This window comes from Daldinia caldariorum, assembly GCF_022478825.1.
Source record: "Daldinia caldariorum strain CBS 122874 unplaced genomic scaffold F4812scaffold_19, whole genome shotgun sequence".
Taxonomy (NCBI): Eukaryota; Fungi; Ascomycota; class Sordariomycetes; order Xylariales; family Hypoxylaceae; genus Daldinia; species Daldinia caldariorum.
Genome location: NW_025953055.1, coordinates 219,541 through 247,327, shown reverse-complemented (window position 1 = coordinate 247,327; position 27,787 = coordinate 219,541). Strand labels below are relative to the sequence as shown.

Genomic DNA, 27,787 nt, shown 5'->3' with positions numbered 1-27,787 from the left:
ACCCTATATTCTAACTCGGTCTTGTTGCTTTAACTTACTTTGTTATAGGTGCCTGTAGCCTTTTTGGAACTACTGAGTAATTACTTCACTCGGCATAAAGACGAGCCCAATCCATACCACAGGTATGCCACACAACTAGACCTACTCCTAAAGGATTACCTCGGATTTTTTACGAGGCCCTTCTCGAAGCCATACTGTCTTGAATCGATTCAGCCGGCGGTATTAGTGACTAGTGACCAACAACTTGTTACCGGCATTGTTATTGTTGCCGTAGGTTATATTCAACACTGCATCATTACACAGTATCACTTCCAAATGGTTGCTTGTCTGGGTGACATAGGCACAAATAACCCTGTCGGTCCGAAAATGAAAGTGTTTAGGATAGGACTTCGGACGGTCTCCTAAGCCTCAGTTTAATCTTAACAATATAGGTCTACGTTGGCAGCATGCGCGTTTTATATCCTAAAACGTTTAAAACAAAATCCTTCATTCTATCCGCATATCAATATTAAATAGTCCTTAGACGCTTTAACAGTAGGTCACTAAAAAACCGAAAGCGCATTGGAAACATATTTGCTCATATTATTACGAACTCCTTGACCAAAACTCTATTACAGCGCTTATTATCCTTTTATATTATATTATATTTACATCTTCACCCTTCCTGTCATTATGGTAGGACCAGCCTTTTGGGTTCTTTTTATTCCATTTTTCATTATCTTTAAAATTCCCGTGTCGATATTAAGTTATGCCGCTCGGTGATTCCTCTATTCGTCGCACGTAATTTATTCTCTTAAATAGAAGTAATCCTAATATAATATCCTTTTATAAACTTAAAGCATTTTACCCACCTTATATTCCAGCACCTACTTCCTCGAATTCTGATGGCGCGCCCTCGAAGCTGTATAAGCGTACTTCGCCGTCTTCACCTCCACTTGCCATTCGACTGTCGCTAAGTCCAACACAAGTCACGGGTCCGTTGTGGCCTGTGAATGTATGCTCACACCTTACCGTCCTCGGGTCCCAGACCTTCACCGTAGCATCATTCGCCCCCGTCACAAATCGCAACGCGTCTCCAGCGAGACCCCATATTCCCTCTACGTGGCCCCAGAAGCAACGGGGACTTTGGCCTGAAGCCGAATCCCACAGACGCATCGTCAAATCCAGCGATCCCGTCAAGAAATACCGCGGGGGAAGTTGACGTTCAGGATTATTGATGAATATCGGGCCGTAAGCTGCTCGCGTATCGTTATGTTGTGCAGCTAGGTACGAAGATGAGGAGGCAACGCTAGGAGCGCCACTGCGCTGGCTAATTACAGAGGCAGCATCGGCCTCGCGCATGTGTTCGTCCTCGAACTTGAGGTCATCCGGGAGCAGGAGGACCTGCTGGACTTGGCCGGCATGTCCTTCGTAGGTCTTGATACACGTCTGAGAATCGAGGTCCCACAGCTTAACGGTGCAATCATCCGAAGCTGATAAGAGGGTTCTCGAAGCGAGGTCCAGCCTGACTTGATTGACCCAGTCCAAATGCCCCCTGAGACAAAACGATTGCTGCGTCTCGAAGTTAAAGACTTTTATAGTCTTGTCGATGGAGCCAGAGGCGACTAGGCCACCTGCCATGTGCACTGTGATAACGCCGTCTTGATGATGCAAGGTGTTGATGCACCTACCTGTACGCCAATTCCAGACGCGGAGGTCACCGTCCAGCGAACCGCTTACAAGTATTCTATCATCGAATTGGAGGGCACGGATTCCGCTTGTGTGGCCTCGCAGAGTGCGTATAACCTCGCCAGTCTCTATGTTCCAGAGCTTGATGGTGGAATCATACGAGCCGGTTGCCAGCATGTTGTCATCGAATTGTAAGCAGGTAACGCCGTTGGTATGCTGCCCGGTGAATGTTTTGATGGCACATCTGCCATACTTCCAATTCGAGGAAATATAATACCTGTCACGATAGACCTCTTTCCACAGTCGAACCTTCTTTTCCTGATGGTCGTCAGCGTTGACAGAATCAGCCCCACGCTTGGCTGGGGCCGAGGTTGGTAAACCATGGTTATTGACCGCTGGGGTTAGTGAAGGGATAAGGGCCCGCCGCGTGTTATTCATGTCCATCTGACGCTGAATCTTCCATTCTTGTAATCGCCTCTTTTCCAGTTTAGGCAGACCCCATTGACACTTCTCACACTTGCGTCCAATATGTTGTTCGCACATTCGATGCCAGACCACGTCATCTCCAGACAAGGTATTCCATCGTCGGCTCACTTGGGCGGCCTTGCAAAGAGAAGCGCAATCGAGATGACATAATATCTTTAGTGATAATTCGGAAGGTAGGGCAGATAGGAAGTCGATCTTTAGCTGCTCTTGCACTTCTCGCGATACGACCGATAGTTGTGGAAAGCAGCATTGCGTAATGATACCCCGCAACATGAGCTCGCGGTGCTTGGTCGGGGCTGCGGAAAACAAGGACCACACGTTGGTGATGGCTTGGCGGTCGCCGGCCGGGAGGCTCTCGAGTTCCTGCGCATCTGGGTTAATACCTAGGTATGCAACGGGCAGGAGTTACCTTTGTGGTTACATGCATACACTCTGGATCAACGCCATCTTGGACTCGTCGGCTGCTCTGCGGCACTTAGAGTCTGGCCGATGGCGATAGCAACACTTGCTGTTGGGGTTTTCGACATTGCGCATAGATAGCGGATCTGGCTTTCCGACGGGCGCATACAACCCTTGGATGTGTTCTCGGAGGAAAGGGGCCACCGTCTGACCGATGACCTGTCGGGATACGTCGGGAAGGCGGAAGCGGTAGGCGGCAAGTGCATCATGCCGCGATACGGGCGTCTGTCCCTTCGTTATCGGTAGAGAATAAATACTCTCCATGGATGGTGGTGACAGTTGGAAAGAAAGCGTTGGTGGGAAATGGGCACAGGGCAATGGATGTGTCGGTGATCAATCATGTTGGTGAGTTGCTTTGCGGCCAGGATTCCGCCATTGCAACCTGACGCTTTCCGAAATCCTTTATCCGCCCTGCGGCTGTCGGCCTATGGATTGAGGCCCGACGGGCAGGAATGGGTACCGGTGTGCCGGCAGGCTGGGGACATACCAAATGTGTCACACATTTGTCCTTGGCATAGTATAGAGTTGCTATAAGATTATTTTGAAAGCATGTAGCTTAAAGAGTAATGTCATTTGTGCTATGTTGCATACCTCTAATCGTCGTCGTGGGGGGGCTCCCCTAAAGCCCACCACAGCGTAAAAGGAGAGCTTGGATATACGGAGGAAAATACATACATGCTGAATGACACAAAAATAAAAAAAACATGGGGTCCAAAGGGGATATTGAATTGAAAGGGGGATTTACGGGACACCTACCATACTCAAAGAACTATATTTTAGGTATAGATGTCGGCAATACATGTAGATTCCAACTAGACGATGTCACTCCCTAGGTACCTACCTGTTAATTTTTCCCTTAAGAATTCACAGTATCAGGTATTCAAAAATTGAATGTGGGTTACGGGATCGTAAGATTACCCTCTTTACCAGGCGGTTCAAGTTTATTATGAACTATGAATATATTTTGTCATTTAACTCATAGCAACTCCTCCGCTACCTGAATCATGTCTCCCATATCTAGCTTTAACTTTGAGCGCTGGCTTAAGAGCCGACGCAATTTAGTCTCCAGATCGTCCCAATCTTCTTCCTCGTAGAAGCCTTCCCCTATTTCGCCCAGCACATCTAAAGCAGTATTCTTGTCCTTCTGCAAAACAAACTGTACTAGCTTCAGACAGATTTTTAATCTGTTTGGTCGGTTTAGAAAAGCAATCCATACTGCTTCTACAATATGCGAATATTTGGTGAACCTCCAGTCTCCTTCCCAGTCCATTTCTCTTCCCAACTGGTTACTGTAGTAAGCGCGATAACACGATAAAGACTCTGGAGAGTCCTCAGTCTCTTCATACGGCCAAGCGTATATGAGCGGGTCCCAGTCAGTGACGATCCAGCTTGGATAAGCCGCATAACCTAGACACCGTGGCGTGGTCATGGCCATATCCCAACCGAGGAGGCCAGTAATATTACCTTGGGGATCCACCATGACATTGTGGGAGTCGAGGTTAGGATGGCAGAGCACAAAATCGGTTGGTTCGTCATGTACCGCGGAAAACGACATTGCAGCTTCCAGTATTTTCCTTTCGGCTCTGTCCCACGCCCCCTCTTGCCAGTGATCGTGATTAGCCTCAAGATACGCGGCAGCAGTATCGAACGGGCCAGATGCCTCGATATAGGGGAGACCACCAGGGCCTTCACCCCAAGCATAACACTCCGAGATCGAAGCTGAGCTGGGGTCGGCACCTGAAAAGGCCCCTATCTTATCAAACGTGAACTGCGAAAGTTGAGCCATAAGTCCCGCCAGACTTTTGAGAATTCGAAGGCGCAGTTGTTCTCGCAGCACAACGTCGAAATCCCGGATCCAGACCTGAGATACAGGTGTTCCCGGAACAAAGCTCATACAGATGTAAGGAGTCCCGATCACGTTGTCATCGTCCGTATCGAAATCGTAAACTTGCGGGACCGGGATCGATGTATTCTGCGCGATGAAACGCATGGTGGCAACTTGGGATTCGAGTGCGCCTGCTGCTGCTGCCTCCTTCTCGTCGGAACTCCGATCGCAAAGCGTTAGGCGAATGACAAGTTGAATTTCATCCAGTTGGATGACGTTGACGATGTTGCTGCCCCCAAAGATTTGCCTGACACGCTTCCCGTTGGTGCCTGGTAGGTCGAGGACGCGCTTGCAGATATCCGAAGCGAGTAGCACAAGTGACTCTTCGGGGATATCAGCTAAGGAACCAAAATACTCACGGTCTGCCTCGTGGTCCGACATCTTGTCTGCTGCCATTGTGCTGGGTTGATGTTGCTTGGAGAATGGAATAACTATGGTATGAGAGAGCAGCAGGCAAGACGGAATTGCATGTCATTAATATAATAGACGTGTAAGGAATTTAGTTAAACTTGACTGATGGGCTTGAATTGGCTTGATTAACATGGTCTTTGGACAGCTATACTTCAAAGAAAGGACTCTTAAACAGAGTCTAAACTCAGAATTTAAGAATTAATAGTCTTGAACCAAGACAAACAATAGAAATATCTAAATGGACGCCTGAGCAATGAGCCATTCAAATTAGGTATGAAATGCCAGGGTTAAGGTTTATACCACGGTTATGAATAATTCATAGGTCTTCTTTTTTTGTGCCTATTCTGAATGGATATCCCGCTAAAAGGACTCAACGTAATTAGGATATCTTTGTGCCAGGGGATCGTACAAATAATTTGTTCAAGACTTTTTATTTACTATCATCTGCATTGGCATTACCTAGAGAGGAGTGTAGAATGACCTAATACTTTAGGTAATTAGAAGGTAGATAGTCCTCTTCCTCTGGTGCCTTAACTAAATCTTTTAGAAAGGCATGACTTTGACATCGGCAACTAGTTGAGTTACTTCCGCCAAGTCGCCAATCGCCTTCACGATCTCTTCGCGCGCTGATGCGTTCTTTGCGGCATCCAGTTCCTTGTAAGCAGAATTAGCGTTAGTGGCCTGAGCTCCATGAGGGTACCTTGTTAACGTCTTGAATACTAACCGCTTTGTCTGCAATCGCCCTCACAACAGTAATCTTCTTTTCAGGGAGGTTTACGGTGCTTCCATAAACGCCTTCGGTATCGTTGAGTTTCTCCAGTGTCGCCTGCACCTTTTTCAAAACAGCCTCTGCTTCTTCGTCGGATGGATTCTTCGGCTTGATGAGCAATATATCCAGGATGGGGCGGCCATCGAAGATATGCGAGCCGGGGTTGGTCTCGAAGACATTCAAATCCGGTGGTCCAGCTGCAAAAGGAGTAGCCGCGGCCTTATACTCTTCGTAGCTGGCAGATTGGACGAACTTATAAAAGTACGATGCCTCAGGCCATTCTAGTACCTATCATTAGAGACGTGGCAGCAACACAAGGACCGACAAGCCCGCATACCAATGGAAAGGAATTCTCTGAACTCCCCGGTCGTATCCTTCCCGTTTTCCGAGATTACGGCACCCGCCACTCCTCTTAGAACACCGGCTTCCTTCAAAGCCTTGAAAGCAAGAGGGATCGTCTCCTGCGCACCCTTGATGGACTCCGGGTCATTCTTAATCTTGGGGAAAATAAGCTCAATGACGGCCATCTTGGAAGGAAATGAGGTTTGTTGAATACTGTAGTTACGATAGTAAGGTATTCTACTCTTAAGTCTTGCTTGAAAGAATAGAGCAAGACGGGAGCGGGGGAGGAGGGTTGACATATGATATATATGCATGCAAGAGCGGCGGGAGCGGAAACGATCGGTGTAACCTTTCGTATATCGTAGGTATCGGCTGAAAATTGGAAATTCAAAATAGGTAATACCTTGACCAGCTCAAGGTATTTAAATTCTTGACGTACTCGAGACTTGCTTCCAAATATACAATCAGAACATTAAACTGGAAAAGTTCGTTATTTTCTAGCAAATGATACAAGTTAATACATCATTTTATCACCGATGAGGCCCAATCACCGATCACATCAGTGTTATTTCCGAACGGATAATGAGGTATTAGTTCTTTGTCTGCCCGCAGATATCGTAGCGCATCTGCACTACAACAACATCCGAACCAACGAACGGATCCGAATCAAGTCCTAATTAGTCAAGACCAACTTGACGGGTATATATCATTACGTTTACCCTTCCGGTCCTTGGCGGTTTTTTTCCTGCTTTACAGCTTATATCAGTAATTCGGACGGCTCTTATTCGACCATGATCCTACTTCATATGCTGCTTATTATACTGCTAGCACATTAAGTCCCGATGTGGAGACAGAAAGCTCCGTTCTAAAACCCCGCAATGGAGTGCGAATTTGTTACGGTAGACGGGTTTCGGGGAAGATATCATTCCGCATGTGAGCACTATTAAATGATGCCATGAACTTGGGCCGATGGCCATGCCATGTTCTTCCGAAACAGTTGTTCGGGATAGTTTGGCTTAGTATATTTCGTTTAGCCCTCCGCATCATCAAACTTGTAGTTCTAACAGAGAGAAGCTGGCCTACTCTTCCATCATTTAGAGGAACCGTTCATTTTTAGATCTTACTTAAGACTCTTACGTCACACATTACGAGCTGGGAATATTAACTGGAGGCGAGTAGTTTAAATAGGGGACTTTGTTAAGAAACATTCCCATACTTTGTAATATCCGTAAAGGGGGCACGCTTATAACAACATTGGATTCAATATCTCGTGAAGTACGAGTGCCAACCCACCGAACCTTGGGTGCCTAAAGCACAGCAGCGGTATCACTAGGTAAGTCTTAATGAACTATCTAGGTAGGTCAAGCTAACTTAATTCATTAAATCATTTGGAACTATAGATTCTCTGAGCCCCGTCTAGTCACGAATATAATTCCACCTACGAGGCGCAGCAGGCTACTTGTTTTGACAACGCCCCAATCAACACTCCCAACAGCTGCCCTCTATCCTGTAAACAAACCATATATATCCACCGTAAAAGCGACGTGTAGTAGCGGCGTAGCGAATGAAAGGGATATAAACATCCAATAACCTATGTTGGATATATTCGGCCGGGGCAACCGCAGTCACGGTGCCACAGTAGTCCTACATGATTTAGAGGCAGCCATATGTTAACTCTTATTTACGTGTACGAACGGGACGCCAACCGGGAATTACCCGGATTCTTGGTCAAGCAACTTCTTTCTTGATGAAAATAATTCTAGGCACATATAACATGCCATGTCTCTCTCTTCACTCAAGCTTTTGCTTCGACATATTGCATCCCGCTTTATCGCCATGCTAAGGAGGATAGGGTCGTTTCTTTACTATCTGGCCCATCTGGAATGGACGGAGAGGGTGCAGACGTCCTGCATCTTTTGTGACCGAAGTAGGTTTGAGGAAAACATCGTTTACGAGGTACGAGCTTTATAAACTTCAGATAGGCATGATACCCCGATATACTAATACCTACTCTTTGCCCCTGGTTAGGATGCCAATCTTATTGCCATAAACAATGTGCGCAAAGCGGGGCGCCATCACTGGCTGATAATGCCCAAGTCGCATAGTTGGCGCGACATCGAGAAGCTGGAGCATGCTGATGCGCACCTAGGTCAGTAATGGGGGCCCGGAGTAACCCCTACGGTGCGAGAGTAAAACTGACCGATCTGCTTCTAGTTAACTCCATGGTGAAGCTGGGAGAACGTCTCTTGGAGCAGAACTGCCCTGCCGTCCCGCGCACTAACATACACATGGGATTCCATCGAGGTCGCCGTATTCTCTTTGGAGATATCTACTGGCCCGACATCGTCTCCATTCATCACCTCCACATGCACGTTCTTGTCGAGCCTCGGTTCTGGCTAAAGCTATTCAAGTATCCTTCGTGGCTACCGCTCATGTGGAAGTCTGAAAAGAAAGTGATGCGAGACCTGGAAACGTCGTGTAAGAGTGATTAGACAATGGGAGGTGAATATCGGCATGCAGTACGCTCTTAAGCACTCTAAACTATTTTTCTTATACTAGGGGAGAGTTACTTTAGAAGATACCTAATATAGTACAGAGCTGGTACTTTGCTCCTTACCGTGCATCATTATATTCTCAACTATTTTTTCAACTAAATACGTCTAACATCGAATGTATTAATCGCGTGTCGGTGCTGTCGTACTACAGAGGTATGTTTGGAAGACTATTCTTACGTTTCTACCCAGGTTACTAGTTTAAATGCCTCGATGTTTTCTTTGAAGGTTCCAGCAGAGTTACTATCACGGTACTGCCCTTATAGACAGGTAGTCTAGTAACTTCAATCCTTAGAGTTAACATCATTTGATAGCTATCTTCCAAACCTTTACCTACAGCCACCTACCTGTTATTTTGAAACAGAGAAAGAGGCATGTGATAATCGAACATGAGGTAAGTTTTCATATAGACAAAGGAATGAGGTTGAAAGTATAAGTTCCTCTTTAGAAATGACTAACCTCCCTAGGCAAGATAGATTGTTTAGGTAAGAATTGGTCTTTGTTTCAATGTTATGAATGGCAAAAGCTTTGAAAATGTATACCTCATGTAAGAAAAACCTCCCTTCTCGCTCATGCGATTAGTACACTGAGTCGGTATCTAACATCATGTAAGTACGGCTCATATACCTTACTTTCAGCGATTCCGGCTTGTTGAAAAGATATCAAATTGTTCTTATAACTATCACAAGTTTAGACATAGATTCTAGATAGGTGTAGTATAGGTATAGTACCTTTTTATGAGTCATAAAGACGAATTCTATTTAGTAGAGGTACTACGTAGACTACGATGTAAATACACCGGAGTAATAAGGTACCTGCAGTCATATCACTTTGAAATCATGTTGCATGACTCTGCAGACACCAGCAAAGCTAACGGCCTAGGCTAGTTTTGCAAAAGTCCTCTTACAGATAAGATCTCTCAGCTAGGTACCTAGCATGACAGCGAGGTCTGCACTTTGGATATGATACAGATTGACTAAAATGACTGACTTAACCCAACATTGCGGATCAGGGCGTCCGCATGAGTACGCCCCGTGGTAAAATGCCAGTAAGCAGTTAGATCGCCTTGTAGTATGCAAGAGCCAGCGTTCAGGCTAACGCACTTGTGCATCAAGATAATAGTAACCGTCACGACTAGATGGGGCTGAAATTCCGAGGCTATTACTAGACCAGCCCCGAAGCGGCGACGCTTGTACGCATGGGGGGACGTGCGAGACCCAATCCTTTGAGGAAAGCTGGAGTAAGTGTTGGCGACGTAACTACGATGTAGATAGACCACCAATTAGTTACACAATATGTTTATGTTACATGATAGAGCCGACTTGATAGCTGGCAACATGTACCTAACCTAATGTATGTATGTTCCCGTCGAGTTTATCATTTACGAATGTCACGAGATGGTATCGTGGCTTTTGATCAATTGATCAGGACGTTTAGTGCAAGTACCTAGGCATAAGTGCCCTCTGCTAGGGCTGAATCCCGTGCGAAGCCATTGCGCTGCGCTGTCTGGCTGAACTCCTTGATATTCGTCAGCTACAGCCTTTGGCATTAATAATAATTTCGTGATCTCTTATAAGACGCGGAGATGTTCCAGTTTAGCTTCATCCTCTGCTGATTTAGTTTAGCAGCCCTGCCGTTAGCTTCAGATAGGGTCGACAAGGGGGACCCAAGCATCTTGTTTGGAGAAAAAGGAACGTTGCTATTGGACAGCGCTTTTTCCTTATCTCTGGGCAATTTGCTTGGCCTGGTCTTGGCTCGATCCCATCGCTTGTTCCTACGACCTTCCACAGCACACAGCTCGTCGTATCTGCCTTAGGTACCGTACCGGAGGTGGGTAGGTAGCTAGGAGATAGGTAGCTACAAGTATTGTACCCAAGGTAAGCCCAATTATTACTTTTTTGTTGGCGGCTTATTGGCAGAAATTGGCTGAAGAACTTATTGATCTATTTGGCTTCTAGAAGAAGTCTTGATAGGTATTCGACGAAGGGAGGCGTTTGACCAAATACTTAGCGAAATAAAGGGACTGCTCCAGCTATTTTTGGGGTGATTGTTTTTCTGATGGCTTCGCTTGTAACGCTTTTTTACTCTCCAACGGATCTTCTTTTACACCCTTTATAGCCAAGGAATGATCGACCCTTGAATACTCGAAGCGCTGTGCGACCAACGTTATGTCTTGAGCGCCCGACATGATCCCGACATAGATGAATTCTCTAGGACAGGCTCTTACAAAATTCGCGAGCACACCTACCTAGGTAGGTGCCTAATTCTTAAACAGCATATGTAGAAGATGTAAAATCGTGGAGAAGATATTTTAAAGCGCCGAATACGTTCATATAGATGAGGTCAAACTGAGACGAGGTCGTCGTGATAGGTCCAAGACAGAAAAAAGGTGCTCGGATCCGACCTTCTCTATTGTCGCGATTGTTTGCTTTTTAATTTCACATTTCAGCTAATCGTCTTTCGAGCTCTGGGTTATTTTTAGTCGGCATCTTGAAAGGGCGGTCGAATTGAGTCCGTCACGAGTTGTTGACCGACTTCTCCCTTCTTCTATTGCCACACCGTAATACATACCTGACCTAGTAGTACAGCATAATCTTCCACGTACTGGTACTCACGTCGACCAAATTGTTCGTTACCTTTCAGATGTCTTAGACAACTGTAAATTTTCGCCGAGGCTTCTTCCGTTACGGAACCACGTGCTGTCGGGCTGGTTGGTTGTACTGGTGTTTTATATACGCAAGGCTTTGATGCGAATCTGCATTTGGTACAAGTTTCCGTGTTCCCCGATTCTGAGACCTACGGCACTGCCTTGAGCTACCGACTGACAAAAGCTAGCTTGGTGGTGTAGGTATTTATATTTTTTTTTCTTTCATTTGAGCATACTCGATGTACTCAATTAAGCCACCATTTAGCTAGGAGTACCAAAAGACTGCTGGGTAAACACACAGACTTCTCAAAATATCCGATTAGAGTTCTATGGGTGCAACGCGACACATAGAATTTCAGTTACGGTAATAATGCCTTACCGTTGAAGCGGTTAGTAGCATGGTCACAGTAGGATGGCTGGTTTCGTATTAATATGGCTACCTCACTCTCAGAAACAATAGGACAACTCCAGGAACAAACACTTCCTCAAGTTGCGATCAATTTTCATCTCTTGGCAATTCAATCCCAAGTTTTTTCATCTACTGCATGAAGGAATCCTACTGCTGCCCATATTCTCTTTTCAGTGGTGGTTACGCCGGCCAACGCAGCCACACAACATGTACCTAATGTAGCGTATCTCTCTCCAGCCGTGAGGTTATCCCCCGTGAACCCCTCCAACTCGCAGCGCCAAGAGCAGCAAGGTTAGCGAGGACATGGGAACCCACCGTTTTCTCGGGTCCTTATCAACAAGCTCCACCAGCTACCTAGACCTATCAATAGCTCTTTTAAGATGACTTATGACTGTCAAAAGGGTCATCGGTCAGGGGTGTCCGATATCTCTTCGTCTTGGTCTAGAGCTGAACTATGATATCTCTGACATCTAAAGGAACAAAGCGACCTTGGAACTTTAGGTACAATACCTTAGGTAGTAGGTAGACCTTAGGTATCGGAACTTCCTCGTCCTTTCATACATGTATCGCATGGGTCGTACAAGCCACTGCAATGGAACTCCCTTGTACCCATCCCCCTCTTGTAACGTGTACGGAGTACAGATAACGACATGAGGGAAGGCATGTAGTGTACATTACATACCTTAGGTTAGGTATACATCAATACACATTGGATGTCTTGCCAATCGAGGGAGGCTCCCCGAGCCGTGAGCAGCAGAGCTGAGCCGTATTTAGGCACAGGCACCCGCCCCTAGTAACCTTTGCTTGTGAGACTCCATATTCTCTCTCTCCTTCTCCCTTCGTTGTTGTGTCTTATATTTTGTTGTCAAAAGTAAACTCGCGACACCCCCAGCTTTTCTGGGACGCGTGGCTCGTTGAAGGAGGATATCCGAAATCGCGTTTCTTTATTCCACGCAGCGGCTGGCATTCTAATTCGCGCCGACAGCGACATGTCTGCCAGTCTATACGTTACGCCGTACAATGGCACCACCGGCGATGCTGACGCCGGTTATACCACCGGCGTCACGGATCTCAACCAGTTTTACGAGGTACGATCATTGAAAATGTGAATATGAGTTGGCACACGATTTTCACAACTGTTATTGTTTCTTATTTTATTATTCTTACAAATTATTTATTTTATTTTTTTTGAAAAAAATAAAACCCCCAATTTGTGAAGAATAAAAATAAACGATGAAGGAAGAGCGCTAAAGTGAATTTATTCTTCTAATTTAGAGCGGCGACTTCGCTTGGATTATGACCTGCGCTGCCCTCGTCCTTCTTATGATTCCCGGCGTCGGCTTCTTCTACTCAGGTCTCGCGCGACGAAAATCCGCGCTCTCGCTCATTATGCTGACGATGCTGTCCATCGCCGTCGTCGACTTCCAGTGGTTCTTCTGGGGATATAGCTTGGCTTTCTCTCATACCGGCAGCAGCTTCATCGGCGATCTCTCCAACTTCGGCCTCATGAAGACCCTCGCACAACCTTCCGTCGGGAGTACCAAGATCCCCGATCTATTGTTCTGCTTGTACCAGGGCATGTTCGCCGCTATTACGTGAGTTACCTTATGGATCAAGTGGAGCTATACAGTCTCAGAACCCCCCTTTTTAGCATCAAGTCTTCTAACGCCGCACGCATATGATTAGACCAGCTCTTGCCATCGGTGCTGCAGTCGACCGCGCTCGAGTACTACCGTGCATTGTTTTCATTTTCATCTGGGCTACCATCGTGTATGATCCCATCGCGTATTGGACGTGGAACGCCAACGGTTGGTCCTTCAAGATGGGCGGACTAGACTTCGCTGGTGGTACTCCGGTCCACATCTCGTCTGGCGCAGCCGCCCTCGCGTTTTCCGTCATGATCGGCAAGCGGACTGGATACGCAAAGTCTGCTGGTCTACCCTACCGTCCGCATAACGTCACTCACATCGTCCTCGGTACCGTTTTCCTCTGGGTCGGTTGGTTTGGCTTCAACGGCGGCTCTGCCCTCGCTGCTAATATGCGCGCCGTCATGGCTTGCATTGTCACGCACCTCGCCGCGTCCGTCGGAGGTATCACATGGACCCTTCTCGACTACCGCCTTGAGAAGAAGTGGACAGTCGTTGGGTTCTGTTCTGGTGCGATCGCCGGTCTCGTAGCGATTACCCCCGCTGCCGGTTACGTTACCCCCTGGGCCGCTGTCGTCTTCGGTATCGTAGGAGGTATCGGCTGCAACTTTGCTACTAAGCTTAAGTTTATCATGGGCGTTGATGAGGCGCTTGATATCTTTGCTGTGCACGGAATCGGTGGTATAATAGGCAACCTTCTAACCGGCATTTTTGCAGCGTGAGTTACTACTACTACCCTTATTTGGATATTTCAAGCCGATCATGCGCTAACGTGGATTCATCATATTACAGTGACTACATAGCGGCCCTTGACGGTTTTAGCGAAATCCCCGGCGGATGGATCAACCACAACTATATACAGCTGGGATACCAGATCGCGGACTGCGTGGCGGGTTTCTCCTACTCGTTTGTGCTAACATGTGTGATCCTCTTCTTGCTGAACATCATCCCAGGCCTGAGCCTTCGCGTTTCGGCCGAGAATGAAGAGATTGGCATTGATGATGACCAGTTGGGCGAGTTCGCATACGACTACGTCGAACTGCAACGCCATACCAGCGACGTCCTCCCAGGCTCAGCTGAAGTTTCGATCCCCCACATGGGTCGCGCAGGTTCCTCTAAAAGCAGCGAGGGACCGGAGAAAATGGTTTAGAGAGAAGAATATTTAATCTTGTGTTAATTCGAAAAGGTGGCAGGTGAACATATTTTCATTTGTCTGGCCTGTACATTTACTGGAGTAGTCTCTGAGGAAATTCTTACAGAGAGATGGTCGCTGCATCCAAGTACATTACATAGCAAATATCTTAGTTGCTTTTTCAGTTTACTACCTACTTAGGTAAGGTAGTTGTCTACCTCCTATCTAGGGTTACCTTAGATACCTCTTATATATACCCGATTCTACGCTATTAACTGAATGTCGCTAAGTATACTCAATTATAGATTACACACTACCAAGACCTATAAACATTACCATATAGCCATGGATTTTTGCCGACAGTTTGCTGTGTATTGAAACATTCTATAATGTTTCATTTTTCTTTGAAAAGAAGTTACTCCGCCTATGACCGTTAAAATGATACGTTTGGAGGCTAGGTTATGCCTTAATATCTTGTGTCTTAGTTGTTACGGTTGACAAATCTAGAGTAAGGTCAGGTATCTACTTAGGTACCTCTAACCTATCGTAGTCATCTCCTACATCAATAGGAGGTAGTCATAGAGATTCTATTTACTAACAATCCTTTCGTTCTGCCATGACGACCTACATTACTCAGGAACAATAGGCAGAATCACTCTTTGAGCAATCGTCTTCGTCTCCCAACTCGGCATTGTAAGGTATAAAGAATTGCCGAATGCGGCATGCAGATAAGCCTGGAGCTTCGAATCCAACCTCTCCCGTAAATATAGACCCAACCTGAGTCGTTATGCTTTCTAAACCACGCTTCTAACTCGTAGGAAATATTTCGGACAGCTACACTAGTAACACCCGGTGTTCGTCAGAAGATAATTACCTACAGACGCAGTCATGGCTAGCAAAGACGAGAACCCCCCGCATTCATATGATGATATATATGATGCGAGCGATGATGAGGATGAGATAAGAAGTGGTATAGATCGAATGGGTCTGGACCCTACAAAAGAACCTGCAAAAGAACCTACACGAGGTATTTAACCTCTACGTGACGATTAGTCGAGGCTCCTTTGCTAATAAACATCGCGATTGACTATAAACATAGGACCATATATACCGCCCCATCTGAGAGGCAGAGGTGGTGATGACCAAGGGGCTTCACGAGATAGCACACCTCCGACGGGAGCTTATTGGTCGCCACGGAAACGCAGTCACCTAGGGCAAGAGGCTGCCCGCCGGGATTGGCGGCAGGCAAACCCTCCGACACAAGAGCAAGATTATAGCATGGATTGGCGCCGGAACGTTTCCGATCCATTGCCAGAGAGACGCGTTCCAAGGTCGAGGGAAAATCCACCGGATATCCCACCTCCGGCCGATATCCCACCTCCAGCCGATGTTCCACCTAGGGTCGTTCCCAATTACCCGCCGCACATAATACCCGAGCAAGTAATTCAGCATGGACGCTCAACTCCCGGGTATCCGCGATGGCGTCGCACCCAGAACGAGATCAACGCCGCGGCAGCAGCCGAGGCAGCATCCAACCCTTGGATTCGGTCCGTTCCCGAACCAGAAGTTTACGTTCCTTATCTCGGGCCACGCGCGTCCACGCTTCAAGCCGAGGAGATATCCAGGATACAAATGCGTGGCCGGTGGTACATCAAATCCCTGCCTGTCATGAGCCGCTACTTTACCCGGGAGCCGGCCGAGAAGGCCCCGTTGGTGGCCGGCGAAGACCACGACCCGTACGACCTCGTGCTGGTTCTTAAAGACGCCCATACGTTCCAGCGGCCCGAGGACTTCGTAGAGGCCTTGATGCGCGAACTGTCGACCACGGGAGAGTATTCGCGGGACATGGCCACCCACAGCAAAGTTGATATGGGAGCAGAACCCTGCAGACGAACGCACACCAACCGCGCCGGCAAGGAGCTCCTCGAGGACTTCGACCTCATCATCGAAGAACTCTTCAACCTGCAGAGCGAGCTGGAGACCGTCAACCGAGGCAACTCCGCCGACCGTCTGTTCGACGCGATAGCGGCGGCGTACGGGTGGGACAACACCGAGCTCAAGAAGTCGGGTTTCCACACGGAAATCATGACGTACGTCGGAATGGCCATGATGAGCCGGTTCCGGTACCTGAAGGATTTCATCCGCTTCGATAACCCGGAGCAGGGGTTCGATTACGTGGGCGATCTAGACGAGGCGACTACCATGCTGGCGACGCGGCAGTACAGCTCTGCCATCCATTCGCCGTCCTTGGCCGACGATGTCCGCGCGGTGGAATGGTTTTCTTACTGGGCGGGACTCTTCCCTGGCCGGCACTCCAGAGAGTTTGAGGCTACTCCTCATTTGAATAGCCAAAAGATGCTGAATGTTTTCCACGATGTCTACGGGTTCGACTATCAATATGCAGTCCGATTGCGTGAGTATTAATAACCTGAACGGGGGAAACCTTATCTTTCTATTCAAATCTCCAAAGCTAACCCCCTATTTTTTTTCTTTTTTAAGTCTCTGACCCCGGCTTCGCCGAGGATGTATATATAATCGACAGCTTTACAGCTTTCAGGGGCACCATGAATGCTTTAGAGCCGGCGAGCCATTCCCATCTCCTCGAGGTGGCAGACCAATACTACAAGCCGTACATCAAGGTGCTGACCGACACCCTGGACAAACACCCCGAGACCGACGGCGCGCTTTGGCAGAAATACAGGGCCAGCCCCAACAGCGTGCCGGACTTGCGTCGACGTCTTGTGCAGTACGTGGATCAAGCCGAAAAGCCCACGTACGTCGGCGTGGGGCGGTGGTGCAGGCACAAACCGCCGCCGGGGAAAGTCGGAATGGCGACGGAATTCAAGGAAATGTCCACACGGTCGTGGCGGCGAGGCTGGTATTGCCCCGACCACCGCCCCTGGATTAGGTGCAGCTCTTGCAGCTGGCGATATTCGTGCGCGATATGCACGAACCCGCACAGCTGTCCTCATTGCAAGCAGGGCTTCAAATGTACCGCGGAGGGGTGTAAGGTGAGGTCGGACTACTATCCAGATGGTCGGAAGAAGGATTACAGGTAGGTATGGCCAAATCCGAAGCTGCAGCGGGAATATATATATATATGCCTTATATAAGCGAAGCTGCAGCAAGAGAGAGAGAAAGAGAGAGAGGGATATACTAAAAATTGCTGTAACAGTTACCAGATAGGCGAGACCGTTCCCGGCGAGGGCTGGCAACAAAACGGCAGGCGAATTACTCCCCAACCTCGAAACATCTTATCGAGGATGCACCAACCCGCAAGGTATCGTGAATTCTTCCCTAGGGGTGTAGGAGACGTACCGAATGACGGCCCGATCGCTGCAAGAGCTATATCTAATAGTAAGTTTTTTTTTTCCTTCTCCCCTCCCCTTCCCGTCCCTTTTCTTGCCCCTCAAGAGGAAGGGAGAAAAAAAATATTTTAGCTAACAAGCTCCAAGGACACGGCCACGATTTTAGGCATAGCCGTATAGATACTGGGTGGAAAGACCCGTATCCATCTAAAGAGTAAGTGATTAACAGTTCGATTTCCCCTTTCTTTCTTTCCTTCTTATTTTCTATTCCTATTCTGTCGAGCCAAAACCTTTCGCTAGAGAAAGGTACTTAGCTATCAATGGGCCATGACTTACAAAACCGCCCCTTTAACCCCCCCCTGGTACGTATCAGTGTAAACTGACTTGTATGAATTGTGATAGGGCTCCACCCCATTCCACGAGGTTTGGTGCCAAAGGAATCACCTTCGTCGAGGAATGGCAACTCCCCAACTATCCTGGGGAAGTCCCCTTGCCGCCTGCCGGTGGCCAGGCTCATTCAGCTCTGGTCGATGAAGAGGCGGCGGTTGGCGGCGCACCGGGCAAGAGCGGGAAGCGCAAGAGGGAGGCGGACAAAGGGCTTCTAGGAGATGTGTCTTCCGCGTTGCGCTCGGCGAGGATGGTAAGGCGTTGAAAGATTTTGAAAGATTGGGTTTATTTTCTCCTATCGGTGTATTTAGTATAACTGTATAACTTGCTACTAGTAGAATAGCAATAGCGTATGCCCCTTAAACCTGAGTCTTGAGGTCGGGACCATATTTTGGTAGAATTATAGGGTCGCTAGAGCTAACCAGCCCCGTATTTGGTAAACGGAACCAAGAGTCCAATCTTCCAAGTGCCTATTCGAGGTGATATTATTGTACGTACCTAACCTAACATATCAATTCTCACTCCTGTATCTTTAGTTGATGGATATATACGTGTCCATACGTCACCGTCCCTCGATCTATCGTGACATTACCCAAGTTACGCCGAGAAGATACCTAACCTAACCTAACCTAACCACGTCCTACCTAGAAACCCATCGCATAGCTAACCTTATCGAACTTACCGAGTTCGTTAGGCAGCGCCTTGGTGTACTCGACAAGCATCTGCCGCTTCTCGAAGTCCCAGAACACGTTCGAGCACACGTATCGCTTCTCGGCCGGGACCACGTAGTCGGTATCTGCCGGGTTCGGCTGGCCCTCGAGCTTCATGGCGCCCGTCACCACTTTCGCCACGTTTCCGCTGTCCCACGTCGACTCGCGCCAGTCGCACCGCGCCAGCAGGTCCACGGCCTCCTGCCGCACGCTCGCCTTCCGGCACTTCATCCCCACGAAGGCTAGCAGCGGCAGCCGGCCGTTCTCGTTGATGAAGCCGATCTTGGTGCGCACCGCCGAGGGGATGTCCGCGAACCGCTTGCACCGCTGCACCACGTCCTCGAACTGCGGCACGTACTGGTCGTACATCATCTCCGTCGAGTCAAAGCAGCACGACGTCGCCACCCACGCGACCGCGTGGTGCAGTCGCAGCAGCTCGAGGCCCTGGCGGTCGCGGCTGTCGACGGTGCTGAACAGCAGCGCGTCCAGCGCGACGCCCAGGTCGTTCAGCTGCGCCAGGTACGTGGCCTGCTCGCGGAAGGCGGCCGCCTCGTCGAAGACGTACTCCGGGTTCGAGTTGCGCCACGCCATCTTGCTCGCGAAGCTCGCGATCTGCACGCTCAGGTGGTCCCATATCTGCCGCGCCTGCTCCAGCGTCTGCGGCGGCGGCGAGAAGGCAAAGGGCCCGTCGAGCCCCGTCCCGCCGTCCTCGTCCTCGTCCTCATCCTCGGTTAGCAGGATGTGGTACGCGAATTTCCCGTGCGCGAAGGGCATATACGCCTTCGACACGCTCTGCCGCGCGAACATGAGCGTCATCTCGTCAACCTCGTCTCGCGGGGACGATAAGCATCGGTACCACTGGCGGCGCAGGATGGACTTGGAATCGGCGCCGCCCCGCATGTTCCTCAGTACTTTGATGCCGCTGCGTATCAGGTTCCCCGAGCTGAGGTAGTTCCCTTGCATGTTCTCGAAGACTATAAATAAGAGAGTTGCCGCCATGGTTAAACGACCGTCGATCCCGTACGACCTGATATTTGATCGGAGATGCGAAAGAGCCTTGGCGTGGTGCACGAGGGCCGCCTGGTGATGCCGGTTCATCACCGACGGAGGCCACCACGGTCGGAATATCTTACCGTTGGCCGCGTATCCCTCACGAAGGTCCATAAGAGCACGGCCGTAGGCGCCTATACTGAGGATAGAATGGTGAATACATCGGTTGACCATGCTGTCTCGCAGAGACGTGTGAGACCAGAAGGTAGATCGAAAGTAGGGCGATAACTCGTGGGATATCTGGTCCCTGAACAGAGTAAAGTACCACTTGTCGTCCTCGCTCAGCTCGAAGCCGAACGTAAGGATTTGCGGAGTTGGCGACCGGTGGTAGACCGCCGGATGAGATAGAGGCGAGCTCTTGCTCGGTTGTAACGAGGCAAGCTTCGGCTTCGGTAATAGTAACCTTTTAGGCCGGCAAGAGGCTGTCTTGACCTTTGGCGGAGCATAGCCCTCGCATATGAGTTTGAGACGCTCGCATTCTGCGCAAGATGGTTTTCTTTCGTCGCATTTGACCTATAGGGTATTGAGTTAGCAACGGGTGATGCATATCCAGAAGTTTGTCAAGAAGAGGCCGTGGTGTTTTTACCGTCGTCATTGATTGGCGGGCAAAACAACGTCTCCCTAAACAGCTGGAGGACAGAGGGGGTAAGAAGTCGCGAAGATAAAACTGACATGTCTTCTTTTACAGCTAATACAGCCTGTAGTATAGTGGGAATAAGATCTCAGCTAAATGGTCCCATCTTGAGCTGATTGGGGATAACCTTTTTTTACCTGTTCTGACTTTGGGCTTACTTGCCCTTTTCCTTGTGGGTTTTAAACCGTCGCATCGTCGACTACTTTCGCTACCCTTCTCCGAGGAATCGGAAGCTGGTTCTGATCGTTGACTGAGGCTGCTGGGATTATTCCGACGAGGCTGTCTCATGTCTGCCGGCGGAGAATGCCTATTTTGGATATCGAATTATGGATCTTCTATATCTAGTCGTGGGTTTTTCTTCTTTCTACCTGCTAATTACGAGCTTTATTTTCCGTGTGGTACTATGTTATGTTATAGTAGTTGTGATCTCGTTTGTTGTGAATTCTACAGTCGCAAACCTAATCCAAAACGCGGTGACCCGATCGAGGGACAGACTTGCTTATCAGCCAAAAAAAATAAATTTGTAACCTTGGCCCTGGCCAGCGTGTATGGCCAAAGCCAAGTAGAGGGCCAAAGTAGAGGCAGGGGTTCGGCTCCAAATGCCGGGATACCTAGTCGCTGGGGATTGTTACGGAGATCGTATACATAAATAAAGTCTATAAATAAAGTCTACACTATGCTCAGATGGAAAATGCACGGGTTTTTTTAAGTAGGTAGGGCGAATCCATCTAGATAGTAACGTCGTAATAAGGGGTAGGCTGGCTGGTAAGCTGGTAAGCTGGGGAATACCTACCACCTAACCTAATAAGGACATTTAGTGTATCGAATCGCGGCATTCGCACGGGGGCTTGGTTGTTCGGATCCGTAATGTGGTGAGATGGGGTGCCATCGGTTAAGGCTGATTATGTGTTAGCAGGGCTTTGTTGGCATGGTCTGTCATGGCGCTGGCGCGGTTAGTAGTTAAGCATTAGGATGTGGATAACCTGTGAACCTGTGTGTATGATTTGAAGATCGTGCTGCCTAGATGGCAGTCAATACCTACTCTATGGGGCAAGTCCGAAAGGTCCTTGTGATGCATTAACATAGCCATTCGGACTGCTTACTTGCAGGTGCATAGTAAGTATATGGTTTGTTAAGATCGAGACCGATAAAAATAAGACAAGTGTTAAATTACCTAGTCACTATCACGTGATTTACGAATATCCCCAACCGCCTATAAATTCTCATGTCTCCACTCATACATCGGAATTTTACATAAGAGGTAATTAATTGTTGCTACAAATTTATAGATAAAAGGGGCTTAATGTGAGAGGTTGTGAAATGAGGCTGTCTACAGCTAGCATGTATAGCTTTGATTAGGTGTAGCATATATGCATACTGTGTCCCTTATTATCTTATAATCCGGTTATGAATGAATGGTGGATCTTAAAAGCGGCGTTGCCGCGGAACTTCTATAGCCTCAAATAGCGCATCAGAGATAAGCGAGAATAGAACATCGAAGCTTTTATTTTTCTCCATTCCTTGATATCGTGTGGAATCATCTTAAGAGGCAAGGATGTAAGAAGTTAAGCAAGTACTATGTATGAGTAACTACCTACTGGTTACCTGTTATCGGTATCTATTGCTCAGTATCAGTTGTGATGGTCATTAAATACCTAGGTAGTTATTGATACATTCTCCAAAGTCCAAACTCCTTGTAGTTAACCACCCCCTTTGTGGCTTTGCCTTTTACGGAACCCCATAGTTTTCAAAGTGCGGAAGCAAGTCTAGGTACACATGGCCTCATTTTATACCTCGGTCTCGACACCGGCGTCTTTATCGCTGTGCTGGAATATCCCGCTGATATTTCCTTTGAGCCTGCTGAGCTTCGCCCCGACGTGGTTAGCCTCCCTCGCCGGCCGCCACTGCATGATCCCGCGATGCTTGCGGTGGAGCTGTTTGTGGTGGTCTTTGTAGTCGCGCAGCTGGTTTCGGATCCCCCTCGACCCGTCGTCCGGATTGTTATGCCCCGGCGCCAGCACCGCCGTGGCTGCTTCGCTGACTCCGTCCGCCGGGTTGCGGAACATGTCCTTGACTTTCTTAACCTTCTTGATACCCGACAGGGATAAGCGGGAAGAAGAGCCCGATGATCCAGATCCGGCGCCGTTGCCCTCGTCGTCGGAACTAGACCGTGATGAATCATCGTTAGTATGGACACGGAGCTTTTTCTTGCGAGTCTCGTCTTCGGAATCGTCGTCGCTCGTGGTATCGTCCTCATTTTCAGCTTCATCCACGTCGTCGTCGAGCTTCTCGTCTGTGATCGTGTCTAAGCATTGCATCACGTTCCGTAGGTCGTTATTCTTAGCTTTAGAAGCGTAGCTCTTGTGATAGCCAGATAGGCCACGCCAGAACTTGAGGGATAGCTCAACTTCGCCTAGTGCTTGTTCGCCGTCACCCATGCCGGTATAGCCGCAGCATGACTGGGCTTTGCGCAGACCGTCCTTCGATCCCTTCCACACCTTAAGGGTCTTAGTTTCGCTCTCCTCGTCGACGACCTCGTGGAGCCATAGAACCGCAAATGCAGCTGTTTTGTCGGGTCCAAGCACGGACTGGCGGAACTCGATCACCATGGCCGAAGCGTAGCGCTTGCGCACCGCCAAGAACACAGGCTCGTGTTCCTCTCCGCCCTTGGACACCCATTGGCCATTTTGAGGATACATCTTCGCATGTCCCAGGTTTGTACGTATCTTGATTCGATGCTCTGTTAAGGACCGAGGTAAATCGTTTTTCGCCTGAATAGCTCCCCGTATCTCTAAAGTGCCATAGTCCCATCCTCTGAGGTTCGGTGGCAATTTGAGTTCCACGCTTCGCCAAACCATGCTAATACGAGCCCGGCCATATCCAATACCTCCAACCACTATAAATAATCACATTTATTAGTATATATTTGTAAAAACGTGGCCAAGTATATGCAGAACGAGCGTATTCAACCTCAACTTACATGGGTAATTATCTATCACTTGGCTTCTTTTCGCAAAGACCTTTGCAAGGGGAAGATAGACGATCCCTATGAGCGGATCATCTTCTCGCTCACGAGAGTCCCACACGCTGACGATGACCTCGCTATTACTCCAGTCTCGGACAAATCGCTCGGTTCCAGCATTAAAGAATGGCTTTGAATTCTTTGGTTTGGTCCTTGTCCTGTAGATCTTCTTGTGATTAAATATGATAGTACAATAGCTATCGGGCATATCATCGCGTTGCTCGGCTTCATCCTCGTCGTCGCCATCGTCCCCTTTATCTTTCTTTTGCAGCCTCTGTACTTCGAGTCCTGTGATGTTGTGGATTTGGACACTAAGAATACCAGAGACGAACTCGTCAGGGGGCGGTGCTGAGATAATCATGGACTCTTCGATCTCTCTGTAGTCTTGGGCTTTCTGTTGCTTTACTTCGTCGTCGTCCGAAGGTTTGCCAGCCTCCCGGAGCTTGTGCTCAGACAACTTCGAAACATACTCCTTAAGCTGATCGCGAGTCCTTATTTCTTCGTTGACAGTTTGCTGCTCAAGTTGTCTGGACGTGATCCTCATCTTTGGGAAATATCCTACCGACCATATTAATGACCCTGGCATCGTCTCGTCCGGATCTTGACCAGCAAACCTGTCCTCGCGATCTTGGAATTTATTCGGATTTTTCATAAGGGATTTTAGATCGACCTCTACGCGGCCCAGATCGTCATCCGCCGACCACTTATCCGAATCCCAAAGTTGAAGCCGCAGTTTTTCCTCGGCATTCACCTCCTCCGGGGTGACCAGAATGCTCGCCCATTCATGCCAATCGGGCTCATTTTCACCCGTAATGATACGAGTCGAAGCAACCGGCTTGCCGAACTTACCCCACGATACAGTAACATACGAATCACTCGAGCCTTGCATAGGTCCGATCCCGCCATCGCCCTGTTTGAAGCCGCGGGCTTGCTTGATGAATATCCAGACAACGCCTAAGCTAGTCGTATCCTTCTTAAAATCTTCTCCCACGAGCATGTCCTTGAGGTTCAAGGTCAAGCTCTTCGGAGCTACGTATTCCGCAAGAGCAGCATCAATTGCCGAGTTGACAAAAGAAGATATTAGAGGGACATCCGTCAAGCTGAAGCTATGCTTGGAGAGAGGAACGCATGAAATAGTCGCCTTCGGTTGTCCAAGAAAGGTCAAAGTACATAAAGATATGAAAGGGGGGTCCGGTGTCAGCTGAAGTCGTAGTCGCATGGTCATAATAAGGCCTTTGAGCTCGACCCATACGGGAATGGCCACTTCTCCAGGAAGGTAAAATTTCAGGTAAAGATGAGCATTCTTAGCCTTTGCCTTTACCGAGTTGCCAGACGAGCGGCCACGATAGGCGAGTGCAAGCTCCAAATTTACAAAATCACCTTCTTCTGCCTCCATCCCCTCTCTCACAGCCGCTTCCTCCTGTTCTTCTTGCTTCGCATCTTTGCCCTGTCCTTCGTCTTTCTCCGAAATCCCCTCAACGTCATTCTCTTGACTATTTGCGCTCCCTTGAGGGTTTTCGGGGTCTGTTCGGTCATTTCCGGTCCCTTTGTCTTTCCCTTGAAGTTGGTTGTTGGGGCCGACTGTCTGGCTAGCCGCGCCAGTTGGTAGCCAGCGCACGCCCAATATGCGAATAGACTCGCTTCCCTGTCCCATATCGTCCACACTGACCATCTTGACGGCCTTAGGAAGGGAAGCCTGCATGATATCTTCTATTTGGTCTATAAGAGAAGTGAAGAGGTCCGGGTTAACAAGTGGCCAGATGGAGGAGAGCAGACAGTTCAGCCATTGGGCTGATTCAGGCAGCTCTTCCTCGTTGCTTATAATAGCTTGTTCCTGACGACGCGCAGCATCCCAGGTCTCATCTTCAAAGACCTCGCTAGCTTTTTTGTTCGCCCATTTTCCCATGCCCACGACCGTTGTCGCTCCTAGTAAACCAAATAGAATTGTGCCAAATAGGATAGACCAACCCGGACCGTTAATAAGTATCGGGACGAGTAGGAAGACTACAGCCAAAGTACCTATTATAGCTAAGCCAGTATATATGGCCTGCTCGTAAACTATGGCGAGCCCTTGTTTTGTGCTCTCGAAGTCTGGAGGTGGGAATACTCTCTGCATTCCATTGTGGGTTTGCTGTAACTTGTCACGCTCAGATACCAACTCTTGATCGGACTTGGAGGCACCCTGAGGCCCTGTGGCAGTATAGTGATGTAAACCAGGCGCAGGAATATTATAAGGCACAGAGCTAAGATCCTTCTCGGTCTGGTCGTGTATGACAACAGGTAAGTGTGTAACGGGATCGGTAACTTCGCGCCCTCCGCCGTGTCTTTTAGTCTTCTTCATCGCCTTGCGCTTTTCTTTAGGGTCAACAGAGCTTGCTACCGCTTCCGTCGCCGACTTTCCTTGCTCGCCTTTCTTATCGCTTTCTTCTCGATGTTTGTCAGGTTCCTCTTGCCCCCCAACATTATCAGCCGAATCCTGTTGAGTGTCTTTAGATTGTGTCGCTTCTTCTTTGGGAGTATATGGAGTATTGTCGGCATAGTTACGGTTTGTAGATGGGTATGGATCATGTCGAGACTTCGGAGTATCTTCGCCTTTGAAGACAGCTTTCGCAGACTCGAACGCTCGCTTAGGTCTCGAAACATCTTCCGGTCCTCGTTGCGCTTGTTCCTCGTCTTCTACTTGCCCTTCCAATTCCCTTCTATGTTGCCTGTAACCTTGAACAGTAGGGATTGGGTGTTTGGCGTTGTGAGGTTTGCCGTACTCTCTCCCCGACGCATCCTGCTCGAAATCTGCCTGGTTCGGCATGTTTACCTAGGTAGGTACGTTTGCGTAGGTTTTAGATATTATGTATTCATTGGAGAGTAATAGGAGATAATATTGTTGATAGTAACAGGAGGGCATCGGAAGAAGACAGAAGGATATATTTAAAAGTTGCTCGTGTGGCCATTTCAAGGGTATAACAAGAGGTAATGCCTAATCGTGCCAGGTAAGTTAGCTACCAGGTACCTAGGTATGCTTTATGCTAGGCAATAAACATGTTTTCCTTAAGCTGGAGAGTTGAATCGTTGAATCGTTGTAATTGTATGAGGTCATCGCTTGACGAGGGGGGGTTACACGCACCAATATTACCCCAGCTCTTGCCGTTTGTTAGTGGAGTTTAGGTGACGCAGCTAAAACCAAGTGAGTTTAAGGTGCCTGAAAAACCTCCGAGCCTTAACGGCTTCAGCTTGCATGTCATTCTCCACAACGGCAGTGCGGCACGTTAGTTCTGGCAACCACGTTACAATAGGTACAACAAGTACAACAAGTACGTAGGTACCTAGCACATCTACTAAATCGACGTAGCTGTCTGAATGTCACATGACATGTACAATACCTAATACCTTAGGTACCTGGTACTTATCCCACATCTCCTTACCCAAGTGCTCCTAATCCTTTATAACATCAACAATAATTACCTAGGTACAATCAAATGATTTTATGACACTGGATCTCGTCACGTCTCCCACAAATAAAACTTAAAACAAGACAAGTCAATATAAGTACCTATACCAAGGTAGGTACTGATACAAATATATTATATTCCATCTCATACCTTAGGTAGGTAGGTATTATATGTATATACCAAATAACGAACATCAAATATCCAGCCTCGGCTCATTTAGGTCGAAGAAGGTAGCAATAATTATATATCACCGGATCATTCTCCTTGAGCTTGAGTGTCGGGATCCTAGCTATGACCTCGACGTCGAATGGAAGCTGCTCGATATCGAAGCGAGCTGAAGAATAGCTAAGGGAAATCCATATTCCATTGTCAGCGAGACATTGTCTCACGCTAGAGGCCATTCCCGAGAGGGCTGTGGTCCCGCCGCAGGAGACTGCGTCGGTCGTGCTCTTGTCTACCACTATGTCAAACTTCTGATCGTGAGATAGGTTGCAGGAGAGCTGCGTCGCGTCTGCGACCATATATTTCATCCTCACGTCACCAAAAGCCTCTTGCTCTAGCTGACGCCCGCGCTCGATAGCCAAGGGTTCGTAGTCAGCGTTGGTAACGTCCAAGTAACCTCTTAAACGGAAGCAGTTATGCAGATCGCTTGTGCCTGACCCTAAGTGGAGGATTCGGGGCGAGCCTTGGCAAGTAAGTGAGTGTCTCGAGAGGTAAGGCTCTATTATGGACATAAAAGATTCTGACGAGGCCAGCCACTCAAAGCACGTCTCGGACGAGAATCTCTCATGCCAATAACTCTGTTTCTCGAAGTCGGCGGGCAT

The 27,787-nt window shown here is 48.3% G+C and overlaps 9 protein-coding genes across 9 annotated transcripts; 3 read left to right on the top strand and 6 right to left on the bottom strand.

Moving 5' to 3' along the window:
- Window positions 1-187: 187 nt before the first annotated feature.
- On the bottom strand, window positions 188-3,097 carry F4812DRAFT_157979 (sulfur controller 2). Its single transcript, XM_047929783.1, has 2 exons — window positions 2,584-3,097; window positions 188-2,517 (listed from the first exon to the last, which is right to left on the bottom strand). The coding sequence occupies exons 1-2, from the start codon at window positions 2,875-2,877 to the stop codon at window positions 853-855; spliced, it is 1,959 nt and encodes a 652-aa protein (XP_047786838.1). The 5' UTR covers window positions 2,878-3,097; the 3' UTR covers window positions 188-852.
- Window positions 3,098-3,589: 492 nt separating this feature from the next.
- F4812DRAFT_467102 (kinase-like protein) lies at window positions 3,590-4,894 on the bottom strand (the record flags this gene model as incomplete). Its single annotated transcript, XM_047938607.1, has 1 exon — window positions 3,590-4,894. The coding sequence occupies one exon, from the start codon at window positions 4,892-4,894 to the stop codon at window positions 3,590-3,592; it is 1,305 nt and encodes a 434-aa protein (XP_047786837.1).
- Window positions 4,895-5,452: 558 nt separating this feature from the next.
- On the bottom strand, window positions 5,453-6,205 carry F4812DRAFT_462579 (uncharacterized protein; the record flags this gene model as incomplete). The annotated part of the gene is made up of 3 exons (XM_047938073.1): window positions 5,453-5,563; window positions 5,634-5,959; window positions 6,016-6,205. The coding sequence occupies 3 exons, from the start codon at window positions 6,203-6,205 to the stop codon at window positions 5,453-5,455; spliced, it is 627 nt and encodes a 208-aa protein (XP_047786836.1).
- Window positions 6,206-7,856: 1,651 nt separating this feature from the next.
- F4812DRAFT_462578 (uncharacterized protein) lies at window positions 7,857-8,512 on the top strand (the record flags this gene model as incomplete). Its single annotated transcript, XM_047938072.1, has 3 exons — window positions 7,857-7,976; window positions 8,049-8,169; window positions 8,235-8,512. 3 exons carry the CDS (start codon window positions 7,857-7,859, stop codon window positions 8,510-8,512), a joined length of 519 nt encoding a protein of 172 aa, XP_047786835.1.
- Window positions 8,513-12,435: 3,923 nt separating this feature from the next.
- On the top strand, window positions 12,436-14,681 carry F4812DRAFT_442513 (ammonium transporter). The gene is made up of 4 exons (XM_047935309.1): window positions 12,436-12,716; window positions 12,904-13,223; window positions 13,315-13,992; window positions 14,067-14,681. The coding sequence occupies exons 1-4, from the start codon at window positions 12,618-12,620 to the stop codon at window positions 14,422-14,424; spliced, it is 1,455 nt and encodes a 484-aa protein (XP_047786834.1). The 5' UTR covers window positions 12,436-12,617; the 3' UTR covers window positions 14,425-14,681.
- A 373-nt stretch (window positions 14,682-15,054) lies between these two features.
- Window positions 15,055-16,904, top strand: F4812DRAFT_157819 (uncharacterized protein). Its single transcript, XM_047929782.1, has one exon. It carries the CDS (start codon window positions 15,685-15,687, stop codon window positions 16,828-16,830), a length of 1,146 nt encoding a protein of 381 aa, XP_047786833.1. The 5' UTR covers window positions 15,055-15,684; the 3' UTR covers window positions 16,831-16,904.
- A 1,841-nt stretch (window positions 16,905-18,745) lies between these two features.
- Window positions 18,746-20,783, bottom strand: F4812DRAFT_452886 (uncharacterized protein; the record flags this gene model as incomplete). The annotated part of the gene is made up of 3 exons (XM_047936409.1): window positions 18,746-20,374; window positions 20,534-20,559; window positions 20,633-20,783. The coding sequence occupies 3 exons, from the start codon at window positions 20,781-20,783 to the stop codon at window positions 18,746-18,748; spliced, it is 1,806 nt and encodes a 601-aa protein (XP_047786832.1).
- A 955-nt stretch (window positions 20,784-21,738) lies between these two features.
- F4812DRAFT_157586 (uncharacterized protein) lies at window positions 21,739-26,615 on the bottom strand. Its single transcript, XM_047929781.1, has 2 exons — window positions 23,476-26,615; window positions 21,739-23,391 (listed from the first exon to the last, which is right to left on the bottom strand). Exons 1-2 carry the CDS (start codon window positions 26,321-26,323, stop codon window positions 22,283-22,285), a joined length of 3,957 nt encoding a protein of 1,318 aa, XP_047786831.1. The 5' UTR covers window positions 26,324-26,615; the 3' UTR covers window positions 21,739-22,282.
- Window positions 26,616-27,175: 560 nt separating this feature from the next.
- Window positions 27,176-27,787, bottom strand: F4812DRAFT_462574 (uncharacterized protein; the record flags this gene model as incomplete). The annotated part of the gene is made up of 1 exon (XM_047938071.1): window positions 27,176-27,787. The coding sequence occupies one exon, from the start codon at window positions 27,785-27,787 to the stop codon at window positions 27,176-27,178; it is 612 nt and encodes a 203-aa protein (XP_047786830.1).

Bases quoted from the DNA above. Each gene is read 5' to 3' on its own strand.
- F4812DRAFT_157979 (XM_047929783.1), bottom strand. From the start codon at position 2,877: ATGGAGAGTATTTATTCTCTACCGATAACGAAGGGACAGACGCCCGTA. The intron at 2,518-2,583 runs GTATGCATGTAA...CCAGATGCGCAG, and splicing joins AGATGGCGTTGATCCAGAGT to GAACTCGAGAGCCTCCCGGC.
- F4812DRAFT_442513 (XM_047935309.1), top strand. From the start codon at position 12,618: ATGTCTGCCAGTCTATACGTTACGCCGTACAATGGCACCACCGGCGAT. The intron at 13,224-13,314 runs GTGAGTTACCTT...GCATATGATTAG, and splicing joins GGCATGTTCGCCGCTATTAC to ACCAGCTCTTGCCATCGGTG. The intron at 13,993-14,066 runs GTGAGTTACTAC...ATCATATTACAG, and splicing joins CTAACCGGCATTTTTGCAGC to TGACTACATAGCGGCCCTTG.
- F4812DRAFT_157819 (XM_047929782.1), top strand. From the start codon at position 15,685: ATGGATTGGCGCCGGAACGTTTCCGATCCATTGCCAGAGAGACGCGTT.
- F4812DRAFT_157586 (XM_047929781.1), bottom strand. From the start codon at position 26,323: ATGCCGAACCAGGCAGATTTCGAGCAGGATGCGTCGGGGAGAGAGTAC. The intron at 23,392-23,475 runs GTAAGTTGAGGT...GATTATTTATAG, and splicing joins AGTGATAGATAATTACCCAT to TGGTTGGAGGTATTGGATAT.